General features: G+C 63.1%; 2 protein-coding genes across 5 annotated transcripts in view; one reads left to right on the top strand and one right to left on the bottom strand.

Annotated features, from left to right (window-relative positions):
• Nucleotides 1-9,121, top strand: part of PGS1 (phosphatidylglycerophosphate synthase 1) — a 36,968-nt gene extending 27,847 nt beyond the window's left edge. For 2 of the 4 annotated variants that reach the window (XR_016223472.1, XR_016223473.1), the window contains 3 exons: nucleotides 94-169; nucleotides 6,077-6,206; nucleotides 8,677-9,121. Coding sequence is in view for 2 of the 4 variants with exons in the window: in XM_051841566.3 (XP_051697526.1) it covers nucleotides 21-169; nucleotides 6,077-6,196 (269 nt within the window). In the remaining 2 variants the exon portion in view is untranslated. Of the gene's footprint in view, nucleotides 1-20; nucleotides 170-6,015; nucleotides 6,207-8,676 lie in introns of those variants that run through there. The other 2 variants (XM_051841566.3, XM_089316692.1) reach the window with 2 other exon arrangements.
• The window catches only part of DNAH17 (dynein axonemal heavy chain 17), an 81,340-nt gene continuing 75,952 nt past the window's right edge, over nucleotides 6,739-12,126 (bottom strand). Inside the window, exons 76-80 of the mRNA XM_070060216.2 lie at nucleotides 11,930-12,112; nucleotides 10,188-10,370; nucleotides 9,963-10,106; nucleotides 9,295-9,520; nucleotides 6,739-8,769 (exon numbers count right to left, since the gene is read on the bottom strand). Coding sequence (XP_069916317.2) covers nucleotides 8,522-8,769; nucleotides 9,295-9,520; nucleotides 9,963-10,106; nucleotides 10,188-10,370; nucleotides 11,930-12,112 — 984 coding nt within the window. The 3' untranslated portion in view covers nucleotides 6,739-8,521. The remainder of the gene's footprint in view (nucleotides 8,770-9,294; nucleotides 9,521-9,962; nucleotides 10,107-10,187; nucleotides 10,371-11,929; nucleotides 12,113-12,126) is intronic.

Raw genomic sequence — 12,126 nt, 5'->3', positions numbered from 1 at the left:
CACGTTTCCTTTTCCTGCAGGCCTCTGGCTGTACCTGGCGGGGAGCAGCCTGCCCTGCCTCACGCTCATTGGCTCTCCTAATTTTGGGTACAGGTCAGTTCACCGGGACCTGGAGGCCCAGATCGCCATCGTGACCGAGAGCCGGGCCCTGCAGCAGCAGCTCCACCAGGTGAGTGGGGCCTCGGGGCTGGGACTCAGCCGCGCCCCTGTTGTGGGCAGCCCCACGCCCTGGCGCTGGCCTTGTTGGTAGGACAGTGAGTGAGACTCGGAGCGGCAGGGGAGGCCTGCGGCCGTGGGGATTAGGCCTCGGAGGAGAGCCCTGCCGCAGGCCGCCCTCTGAAGGCCAGGAGTGGCTCACGTGTGGACGGCACAGTGCCAGGCTCCAGCACGCTGGGGTGGGATCCGGCAGAGGGGCCGCGGTCGGCCCTCCCCGGATGGGCTGTGTTCTGTTCAGTGTCACGTGGAGAGCAGAGCTCACTGGGGATTCCTTAGTGTTTTCGTGGGCGTCTCTGCTTGCTGCCCACCTGGCATGACAGACTGGTGGAAGAGCCGGGTGCTGGTGCGGGCCGGCTCAGGCCCGTGTGCCGTGCGGTGCCCTTGTGCTGCGCCCTGCAGTGTGTGGGAGACTCTGGCGCAAGCTTGTCGGGGCTCTGTTGCGGGAAGAGGATGTGGAAGCTGCCTCTTGCCCTGGGCCTGCTCTCCGCAGGCCGGGGCCTGGGGATGCCTCAGAGCCAGGGAGAGAGGAAGTGGCGGGGGCCGGGCCGGGGCCCGGGGGGGCTGCCAGTGACTGAGGAAGCTCAGCGCTTCCGGTCACAGGGTGGCAGCTGGCTGCACAGCTGGGCTCACGGGGAACCAGGAGCTTTCCACCACGAGGTGTCCTGACTCCGGCCGCCCGTGTCGATGGCCACGTCTCCCGGGAGGCTGTGCTGGGTCAGAGTCGTTGGTGACTGTTCTTCCAGGATCTGTGCTGATCTGGGGAGCACCCCCATGCCTGTGTGTGGGGTTGTGGTACTGATTGTTCACCCCAGCCCCCGAGCAGGGAACGGAACCCACATCCTGGGCCTCGAGAAACCTCTGGGCTGGTTGTGGTCAGGCACTGCTTTCTCAGATGACATATTTGGGATATTTTCTTTCTCTTCCCAAACCTGAATCCCAAGGGCTTTAGATTGTGGGAGGGAGGTAGTTCATGATACTACTGTAATGCCTCCTTTTAAAAAACTTTTTTAAAAAAGTTGTATTTATTTACTTGCGCAGAGAGAGAGAAAAAGAGGTCTTCCATCCGCTGGTTCACTCCCCAGATGCCTGCAATGGCGGGGGTTGGGCCAGGCTGAAACCAAAGGCCCAGAACTCCATTCAGGTCTCCCCTGTGGGTGGGAGGGGCTCAGGGACTTGGGCCATCCCCTCTGCTCGCCAGCCTTTAGGGAGCTGGCTGGGAGGTGGAGGTGGACTCTATCCCCGCTCCGAGGAAGGCTGCAGCCTGGCCTGCGTGCTCTCCTCTCCTCTTTCTGTGTGTGTGTGTGTGTGTGTGTGTGTGTGTGTGTTGCCAGGCAGAGTTAGAGACAGAGAGAAAGGTCTCCCTTCCGTTGGTTCACCCCCCAAATGGCTGATACGGACGGCGCTGCTGCGCCAGTCCGAAGCCAGGAGCCAGGAGCTTCCTCCTGGTCTCCCATGTGGGTGCAGGGTCCAAGCACTTGGGCCATCCTCCACTGCACTCCCAGGCCATAGGAGAGAGCTGGACTGGAAGAGGAGCAGCTGGGACAGAATCTGGCGCCACGACCGGGACTAGAACCCAGGGTGCTGGCGCTGCAGGTGTAGGATCAACCTAGTGAGCTGCGGCGCTGGCCGCTGCCTTTGTATTTTTTTTTTTTTTTTTGGACAGGCAGAGTGGACAGTGAGAGAGAGAGAGAGACAGAGAGAAAGGTCTTCCTTTACCATTGGTTCACTCTCCAATGGCTGCTGCGGCCAACGCACCGCGCTGATCTGAAGCCAGGAGCCAGGTGCCTCTCCTGGTCTCCCACGGGGTGCAGGGCCCAAGCACCTGGGCCATCCTCCACTGCACTCCCTGGCCACAGCAGAGAGCTGGCCTGGAAGAGGGGCAACCGGGACAGAATCCAGTGCCCCGACCGGGACTAGAACCCAGTGTGCCGGTGCCGCAAGGCGGAGGATTAGCCAAGTGAGCCGCGGCACTGGCCTCTGTGTTCTAATATACAAAAGATTTATTTATTTATTGAAAGGCAGAATTACAGAGAGGGAGAGGCAGAGAGAGCGAGCGAGAGAGCGAGAGAGCGAGCGCGAGCTCTTCCATCCACTGGTTCATTCCCCAAATGGCTGCGGTGATCAGGGCTGGACCCTGCTGATGCACTGGGGAAGCAGCGGAAGACGGCCCTGCACCCGCGCGGGAGACCCGCAGGACGCTCCTGGCGTTGGCCTGGCCGCAGTGCTGTCTGGGGAGTGAGCCAGCGGTTGGCCGATCTCTCTGTAACTGTCAAGCTATCAGGAGGAGGAGGAGTGTGCCCCCTTCCTGCAGGAGCACTTCGCAGGGGCCAGCTGGGAGCCAGGCCCTCGGTCTGGGGTCTCCGCATATCCCAAGGCCTGCACTAGCAGGATCTGGAGTCAGTGTGAGAGATGGGCATCCCAACTGCCGGGCCCAGCACCTGCCCCCAGCTCCCACCCCCATTCTAAGGCTGTTAAATTATTTGAAATATAGTGCAGGTGGTGTATGTGTGTGGGGTGTGGCGTATGGGTATGTGAGATGTGTGTGTGTGTGTGTGTGTGGTGTGTATGCTTGGTGTGTATGGGGCATGTGGTATATGGGTGTGTTGTGTGGTTTGTATGTGGTGTGTGTATGGTGTGTATGGGATGTGTGTTTGGGAGTGTGGTGTATATGTGAATAGTGTGGGGTATATGGGGTATTTGGTGTGTATATATAGGGTGTGTATGTGTGATGTGTGTATATGGGATGTGTTATATGTGTGGTGTGTATGGAATGGTGGTATATATGTGATATGTGTGCGTGCTGTATAGGGTGCGTGTTGTGATTGTGAGGTGTGTGTATATGTGATGTGTGTTGTGTGTGATATATGTATGGGGTGTGTTGTATGTGTGATGTGTATGGGGTGTGTGTGATGTGTGAGTTGTGTTGTATGTGTGTGGGGTGTGATGTGTATGTGTGTGTGCTGGATGGGGTGTGTGTTGTGTGTGTTGTGTGTATGTGAGATCGATGTTGTGTGATGTGTATGTATGGGGTGTGTTGTATGTGTGGTGTGTATGGGATGGGTGTATGGGGTATGGTGGTGTGTATGTGATGTGTGCTGTAGGGTGCGTGTTGTGTGGTGTATGTGTTATGTGTGTGAATGGGGTGTGTTGTATGTATATGGTGTGTTTGGGGTTGGTGTAAGGGGTGTGGTGTATATGTGATGTGTGTGTGGTATGTATGTGTGATACATGTGTGGGGTGTGTGGTATGTATGGGGTGTGGTGTGTATGGTGTGTGTGCTGTATCGGGTGCATGTTGTGTGTATGGGGTGTGTGCTGTATGGGGTGCGTGGTGTGTGTGTATATGGGGCGTGGTGTGTATGGGGTGTGTGCTGTATTGGGTGGGTGTTGTGTGGTGTGTATGGGGTGTGGTGTGTGTGCTGTATCAGGTGCGTGTTGTGTGTATGGGGTGTGGTGTGTATGGTGTGTGTGCTGTATCGGGTGCGTGTTGTGTGTATGGGGTGTGGTGTGTATGGATGCGTGTTGTGTGTGTGTGTGTGCTTGTGTGTGGCATGTGAGTTAGTGAGCAAGTGCACCTGCAGGAGGGGTGGGGGAGAGCTGTTTTCCGTCCTCTGATGGACGTCACGGACGCCCGCAGCAGCCAAGGCTGGGCTGGGCTGCAGCCAGGAGCTCCACTCGGGTCTCCCACATGGGTACGGGGCCCACGCTGCCTTAATGAAGCTGGGTCAGAAGTGGAGGCGGGGACCCTCCCCCCGGCACTCTGATACAGGAGGTAGGAGTCTGAGCAGTGGCCTGCCTGCTGTCTCACAGCACCTGTGCCCCCCTCCCCAACTTTATTAGTGTGTTTGAGAAATGCGCACAGATATACCCAGCCAGACACACACACCCAGACACAACGGTGGCCGAGGCTGAGGGTGGGAGCACAGCCCAGGATGCCCGTGGGGGTGTGGCTGTCCTCCCCCAGGACGCCCGTGGGGGTGTGCCTGTCCTCCCCCCAGGACGCCCGTGGGGGTGTGCCTGTCCTCCCCCCAGGACGCCCGTGGGGGTGTGCCTGTCCTCCCCCCAGGACGCCCGTGGGGGTGTGGCTGTCCTCCCCCCAGGATGCCCGTGGGGGTGTGCCTGTCCTCCCCCAGGGTAAATGCCAGCTCCCTCGCTCTGCTCATGCAGAAGGCATTTCCCGGCCACTCAGCCGCCTCCTCGCCCTCTGGGGTCCAGGCCCCCAGGCCCGAGTGCAGCAGCCTCCCTGCAGCCTGCGTCCCTGCTTCGGGAGCTACCCCGGCCCTCTCCTTGGACCCAGGACGGGCGTGCGAGTGGGGAGGTGTTTTTAGGCGAATCTGAAGTCTCCCTTCACTCAGCGCGCACAGTAAGAGCCGGAAGCTGCCTGGTTTTGTGCGAAGTGACCCCAGAAGCGGCGCGGTTACAGCCGTGTGCCCCGTCCGCTGACTTCTTCCCCCTGCCCTGAGGCGGAGCCGCAAGGACACGCACGTGTTTCTGGTGATTTAATGGCAATCTTGGCTGTGCATTCATTTAAAAACAGAACTGGAGCCGGTCCATGGAGACTTCGGCAAAGCAGCCCCCCGGGAGCCACGCTGGCTCCTCCCTCAGGCGCACCCCGCTGGGATGTGGGCCTTGGCAGCCTCAGGAGGCTAGAGGATTGGGTGTGTGTGTGAGCTGTGGCTGTGGGTCTGTGCCACTCACATGCCGGCCGCTGTGTTGCCCTGGTCTCACGACGGCGTGGGTGTGCAGGAAGAAGGGGAGCGTTGGATTTCCCCAGCCAGGGTCCTGCCCTGCCCTGGGGGGGCAGAGGCATTGCCAGGGACACAGGGCAGGGCTCGTGGCCTGGGGTAGCAGAGTGTATCCATAGCCACGTCCTGTGGTCCTTGGGCTGGTGCGTGGAGGTGTGGCCAGGGTGTACAGGTGAGGGCACTGGAGACGGGGTTGGGGGTTGGGGAGGCCACAGAGCCCGAGTGATGGAAACAGAACCCAGAATCGTGGCCCCGACTGAACGCCTCGTCACGGGCGATATGAGTTTTGCTTCTTAAGGATCTGAACACAGTCTAAAAATTCTAACTTTTTAAATGTGAAAGTAATAAGCTTTTATTATAAAAATTAGATAACAGCTACTGGGAGGAACTGGTGCCCAGCGGTAACTGCGCTGTGTTTGGCCCCCTGCCCGTCTCGTGTGCGTGTGGAGAGAGAAGTGTCACTTCTGATGACGTTAGGACTAGCCAGCCCTGGGCATCGGACGGCCCGCGTGTGGGGGTCAGCCAGTCTCGGCCTGAAATAGGTCAGCACTTGGACTGAATGTGCGGACTTTCCTTGTTAGTCCCTAACACGTTCAACAGCTGTTTACGTAGTGCTTGGACGTGAGGGCTGACAACGCTGGGGGGGGGTGCGGGGGGGAAGGCTGAGTAAGGTGCAGGCCCCGCCGCCTGTGGGAGGGGCTTTGGTGTCTGGGGCGGGGACCCTGAGCCAGAGGAGCCAGAGGCCGAGTCGTGCAGGCTGTGGACGCTAGGTGGTTGCCAGCCTTCCCTGGCAGCAGCGCTGCTGGGGTAAACACGTGTGTGTATGCGCATGTGCGCGTGCGCGGTTTTCTGGGGGCCGACTCCGGTGAGTGTGCCGCCCGGGCTGTCTCCAGAAAGAGGCTCGCTGATGGCCACAACCTGCGTCAGCTCGGGGCGGTGACGGCACAAAGTAGAAGAAAGGCCGTGTCATTTCCGCTCGCGTAGAGAAGGTGATCAGCTGCAGGGCCTCCCCCGGCTCCGCCGCCCAGGCGCTCACGGCCGCCTTCTCCCCTCAGGAGCAGCAGGGCCTCCCCCGGCTCCGCCGCCCGGGCGCTCACGGCCACCTTCTCCCCTCAGGAGCAGCAGCAGCTCTACCTGCGGTCGGCTGTGGTGTCCTCCGCCACCTTCGAGCAGCCCAGTCGGCAGGTGAAGCTCTGGGTGAAGATGGTGACGCCGCTCATCAAGAACTTCTTCTGAGGACAGACAGGTGCTGTTGCCCGGGGCGCTCTCGCGGGCGTGGGGCTCCTCCCTGGTGCTCAGCCCCAAGGACACACAGGGCGGGTCTCGCCCCATTCTGCCAGGTCCTGTGCACCGGGTCGCAGGGCTGCCTGGTGTGGGCTTGGACCGGAGCGCAGGTTCAGCGCTGCCCTCGCAGCTGCGCAGGTGCAGGGACGCGGCTGTGGAGGTGGGGGAACTTCTTGGTGGGAGCACTGCCCTGGCCAGCGGCGGCTCCGGGAGGCGGTGGTGGCAGAGCTGGTCCTTGGCCGCTGCCTCGCCGGCCCCCTGACGTTTTGGTGCGGTGCACGTCCCCTGTGCCAGCGGGGGCAGGAGTCCTCTGACATGGGGCAGACGTGTGCTTCAGCGTTGGCGCCCTGTGTTTGTCGTGTGGGTGCCCTTGGCTCGTGCCAGTTTCGTCTCTGCTTGTCAGCACTGCTTGTTTTTCCAGGTTTATTTGAAAGGCGGAGTTGGAGAGGGGGGTGGATGATGTATCTTCCCAAATGGCCACAACCACTGGGGCTGGGCCAGGCTGAAGCCAGGAGCCTCCTCCGGTCTCCCACGTGGGTGCAGGGCCCAAGGACCTGGGCCAAAGTGGAGCAGCGGGGCCAGCGCCGTGGCTCACTAGGCTGATCCTCCGCCTGCGGCGCCAGCACACCGGGTTCTAGTCCCGGTCGGGGCGCCGGATTCTGTCCCGGTTGCCCCTCTTCCAGGCCAGCTCTCTGCTGTGGCCCGGGAGTGCAGTGGAGGATGGCCCAAGTGCTTGGGCCCTGCACCCCATGGGAGACCAGGAGAAGCACCTGGCTCCTGCCATCGGATCAGCGCGGTGCGCCAGCCGTGGCAGCCATTGGAGGGTGAACCAACGGCAAAGGAAGACCTTTCTCTGTCTCACTGTCCACTCTGCCTGTCCCAAAAAAAAAAAAAAAAAAAAAAAGTGGAGCAGCCGGGACTCAAACCAGCGCCCATATGGGATGCCAGTGCTCCAGGCGGAGGCGTTACCTGCTACACCACAGCGCCATCCCACACGACCGTATTTCTAACTATGGCATACATCCTGCTGTTCCCCTAAAACGAAGCTGTACCAGTACCATGCCTGACATAGATTATGGTCAAATACCCAGATTTATTTGAAGGCTGGAGTTAGTGGTGGGGCGCAGGGGGAGAGTCACTCCCCAAAGACTCCAGCGGCCAATCCTGGGCCTGGCCAGAGCCAGGCACACCGTCCAGGCCTCCCTCAGGGGTAGTACGTGGGCCGTGTTTCGCTGCTTTGAGCAAAGCTGGATCAGAGGCCCTCGCCGTCTGTTTGAGAACGAACCGTACTTTAGGGGCAGCTGTCTCAGGCCGCTCCCTCCACCTTTCCTGGGCGTCCTCGGGGGCTTCTGAGAGCAGCCCCCAGGGCACGAGGCTGGATCCCGTTCCTCCTGCCTCCGTTTGGCCGCCCTGTGGGCTCGGGTGGGGCGGGGGCACCCCTTGCTGCCCGTCCCTCCTGCGGGACAGGGGAACGTACGGGGCCCGGCTGCTCCCTTGGTGACCTTCCAGGCCGACCTGACTCCGTCCACAGAGCCAGGGTGCGGGGGCGTCTGTTGCAGTCCCTGCTTTGCCTCTCGGAATGTCTGGGGGTGGTTTTGTCAGCGTGTGGGGTTACTCATGCCAGACTCCACAGGCAGAATTGGCACACGTCCCAAAGGGATCGGCCTGGTGGCCCTGGCTTTTTATCTGATTGAGGGACTAGCTGGACACGCAGGGCAGCAGCGCCCCCTCCTGGCCAGCAGCGGTGGTTGCTCAGCAGTCAGGCTCCCTGGCCAGAGCTCTGTCTGTCTCCTTTCCTGCAGCTCCCAAGAGGGTTAGCGTCCTTGGGCCCGGGAGGAGGGCTTTCTCCTCCTGGAGGTGCTGACCCTCAGCTGTCCTGGGAGTGGCCGTCCAGGCTCAGCCTGAACTGAGAAGCCCGTCTGCTCTCGCAGCGTTTCCTGTACCTGGTTTTTGAGCCCGAGATCCGCCTGGGGTCTGTGGGCACTGCTGCCCCCTGCCTGGGCTGGCTCTCGGCTGCCTCCCTCTGCCCCGGCCTCGTCGGGCAGCCCCAGCGCTTTGCTGGAACGCTCTGTCTGGCAGCCGGGCTGTGGAGAGGCCTCGTTTCTAAGCGGTGCAGGAAGTGTGTGTCAGGAGAAACTAGCAGATTACCTTGGTTTGTGCCCCCGTCCTCACGTGAGCCGGGGGTCGGGGTTTGGTTCCCGAGAGGGGCCTGACGCCAAGCAGAGGAGCACACGTGGAGCCTCAGACGTTTAATCTGCACCCCCCAGCCCCCGGGGGCTACACCTGCAGGAGCAGCGCCACGGCTGCCAGGATCCACTTGGCTGCCCTCTCTTTGGTCTTCAGGTTGAAGGTCCAGACGTAGGTGGGGCCGCGGAGGCGTGTCTTGTACACAGGGCACTCATAGATGTTCTTGGTCTCCATGCGGTCCACAGGGATGGCCTTGATGAAGATGACGGGCATGGCTGGCGTCAGCTCCTTCAGCCGCGCTTCCGCGATCACGCCCGTCTGGATGTCCCAGCGAGCTCCTGGGGGGACGGCACGGCGGCGGGTCAGGGTGGCCCTGCGAGGTGACGGCTGGCAGGAACGGGCCCGTACCCCCACGATGGCTGAAGCCAGGGCTGGGGTCTGCGTGGCCCGGGAACAGCGGACAGAGGGCGTGCTCGGAATCATGTCGGCACCAGCGCTTGGCCCCGGAGCCTGCCTGCCAGCAAGACGCCGTCTCTGCAGGCGGTCTCGGCCCCTGCCTGGGCGCAGCTCCCCGCACGTGCACCTGGGAAGCGCCGCCTCTCGCCGCACTGCTCTTTCTACGCCCCTATTTAATGACGTTTGTATTTCCTGTCCGAATTCCAAAATAAACGTGGAGAATGGCCACCGCCAGGCTGGGCTTGGTGCTTGGTCACAGGGAAGGGTGTGTCTGACCTCCTGCTGCGGGGTCCTGGGCGGGCTGTGGGACAGCACATGCCCTGCAACCCCCTCCGAGCTTCCCCGCCCTCCCCGTACACAGTCCTGGCTCTGGAAGCTCCCGTGGACAGACGCACCCCCCTCATTACCTTCCATGAAGAGCCCGTAGACGTAGGCGCCCTCGCGGGGCGGGGCCGTCATGTCCTCGCGGTTTTTCTTGGTCACTTCCACGGACAGACACATCTTGTCGAGGGGCCACTCGTTCTTCCTGGCCATAGACTGCATGATGGCCGTGAGGAAGGACTGCGGGTTGAAGAAGCCGGCCAGCCACACGGTGGTGGGCAGGGCGAAGTCTGTGGTCCAGGCCTCGAGTTCCTGGGAGGAAATGGGGCCGTGAGGGAGGGCGGGGCACAGTCAGTCGGCAGTCCCTGCCCCCGGGACGGCCGGCGCCTTGTTGTTGGGCTCCGTAACAAAGTGTGCGTTTATTTTAAAGGCAGATTGACAGGGAAAGATAGGTCTTCCACCTGCTGGGTCACTGGCCTTGCAGTGTCGGCTGGGGCTGGGCCAGGCAGAAGCTGGAACTGCGCCCGGTCTCCCCTGGGGGGCGGCAGGGAGCTGCATCGCAAGCACAGAGCACCTGGGACTCAGACCGGGCACCCCGATAGGGCACGTGGGCGTCCCTGGGGAGCCGGGGGCCGAGGGGGACGAACTTGGAGGGTCCTGTGGGCGCCCAGGCGGTCCTGGCCTTGGTCCCTGGGGTGCTGGCTCACGCCAGGGCGTCTGAGGACATGGGGTGCCCTGGGGGAACACGGCTCACCCTGATGCGCAGTAGCAGGTCGGCGTACCAGGCCGCCAGGCCCATCATGGAGGGGTAGGCCCGGGCCACCCACGTGTCGGGCACCGTGTCGTAGAACAGCGCCGTGGACAGGTCTTCCATGTCGGTGGTGATCGTCAGCTCCCCCTGAGGCACACACACGGGTGTTGCCCGCTGCCCCCGCCCCCGCCCCCCCCCAGCTGTGCGCGGCCCGCGGGGAGCTGTCACCTTCAGCCCCAGGCTCAGCTCCTTGAGCGAGCGGCGCATCTCGTTGGTCAGGATGTTCATCCTCTCGCACTCCTGGAAGGCCACCACCACGTACGGGGTCTTCTCGGCCGCCTTGGCCATGATCTCGGCCATGCTGAATGCCTCTGGGATCTTCTCCAAGATGTCGTCCAGCACGGCCTTCACCTGCGAGGCGCCCGTGCCCGTGTCAGCGCCCGTTCCCACGCCCGTGTCAGCGCCCGTGTCAGCGCCCGTGCCCGTGTCAGCGCCTGTGTCCGTGTCAGCGCCTGTGCCCGTGTCAGCGCCTGTGCCGTGTCAGCGCCCGTGTCAGTGCCCGTGCCCGTGTCAGCGCCTGTGCCCGTGTCAGCGCCCGTGCCCGTGTCAGCGCCTGTGCCCGTGTCAGCGCCTGTGCCCGTGTCAGCGCCCGTGTCAGTGCCCGTGCCCGTGTCAGCTCCCACGCCCGTGTCAGCGCCTGTGCCCGTGTCAGCGCCCGTGTCAGTGCCCGTGCCCGTGTCAGCTCCCACGCCCGTGTCAGCGCCTGTGCCCGTGTCAGCGCCCGTGTCAGTGCCCGTGCCCGTGTCAGCGCCCGTGCCCGTGTCAGTTCCCACGCCCGTGTCAGCGCCTGTGCCCGTGTCAGCGCCCGTGTCAGTGCCCGTGCCCGTGTCAGTGCCCGTGCCCGTGTCAGCGCCCGTGCCCGTGTCAGTGCCCGTGCCCGTGTCAGCTCCCACGCCCGTGTCAGCGCCCGTGCTCGTGTCAGCGCCCGTGCCCGTGTCAGCGCCCGTGCCCGTGTCAGCGCCCGTGCCCGTGTCAGCTCCCACGCCCGTGTCAGCGCCTGTGTCCGTGTCAGTGCCCGTGCCCGTGTCAGCGCCCGTGCCCGTGTCAGCGCCTGTGCCCGTGTCAGTGCCCGTGCCCGTGTCAGCGCCCGTGCCCGTGTCAGCGCCTGTGCCCGTGTCAGTGCCCGTGCCCGTGTCAGCGCGCCAGGGCCGGGGGCTGGGAGCCTGCCCAAAGCAAGTGTGTCCAGACCCGGTCTGGGCCCGCCCGCAGCACCCACGCACCTGCCCAGGAGCCCACGCGCCCGGCTCCCTTGTCAGTCACCTGTGGGAGCCGTGTGGGGACCGTGCACACCCCGCGAGGAGTGGCCCACAGTGCCTCACCATCTGTGAGGTTCCCGGCTGCGACTCAGATCTGGGCAAGGCTCCCAGCCCAGTAGCAACGAGGCTGTGACCCAGACCCCGCCCTGCTTCCTGCGAGGCGCGGTCCCAGGTGACTCGTATAGAACTTTGCTAGAATACTGTCCAGCGCCCGGGCTGGGCGGTGGGGCCACCCCCTGGGACACCTGCATCTCACCTCCGCGCCAGCTCGAGCCCTGGCTACCCTGCTTCTGATCCGGCTCCCTGCCGACGGGAGGCAGCAGTGATGCCCCTGCCACCCTCGAGGGAGACCCCGATGGAGCGCCTGACCGCTGTGCCATTTGGGGCGTGAGCCGTGTCTCTCTGCCTTTCAAATGAGCTTTTAAGTACAGAGGAACAAACGCCAGCCCAGACAGCGGAGGGGACGGGAGCCCCGGGTGGCGTCGCTCTCGCGCTCAGCCGACGGGGTCTCCTGTGCAGGCCTGGCTCCCGGAGCTCGTGTCCCACTGTGTTGTGCCTGCTGCCCTCCCTGTGAGGGCCCCGAGCTAGGAGACGAGGGAGAGGGCTGGGGGCCCGGCCCTCAGCCCCTCCGTCCCGGGACACCAGGGAGCCTGCCTTCTCTTCGCGCGAGACTCCTGTGCCCGCCCCCGAGTCGCTCTCTCTGGGCTGCATCTCCAGGACGGTGCGGAACAGCTTCTCCGAGGTGACCGTCAGGAAGCCGATCTCCGCGTTGGGGTGCAGGCCGTACAGATAGGGGCTCTCGGGGGGCAGGTTCTCGTCCATGTACTCGTGGTAGCCCTGCAGGGGGGCGG

The sequence above is a fragment of the Oryctolagus cuniculus genome, chromosome 17, assembly GCF_051225735.1.
Source record: "Oryctolagus cuniculus isolate XC-2025 breed Fujian yellow rabbit chromosome 17, ASM5122573v1, whole genome shotgun sequence".
NCBI lineage: Eukaryota > Metazoa > Chordata > Mammalia > Lagomorpha > Leporidae > Oryctolagus > Oryctolagus cuniculus.
The sequence above is the reverse complement of the archived record's forward strand: the minus strand, read 5'-3'. Positions and strand labels throughout refer to the sequence as shown.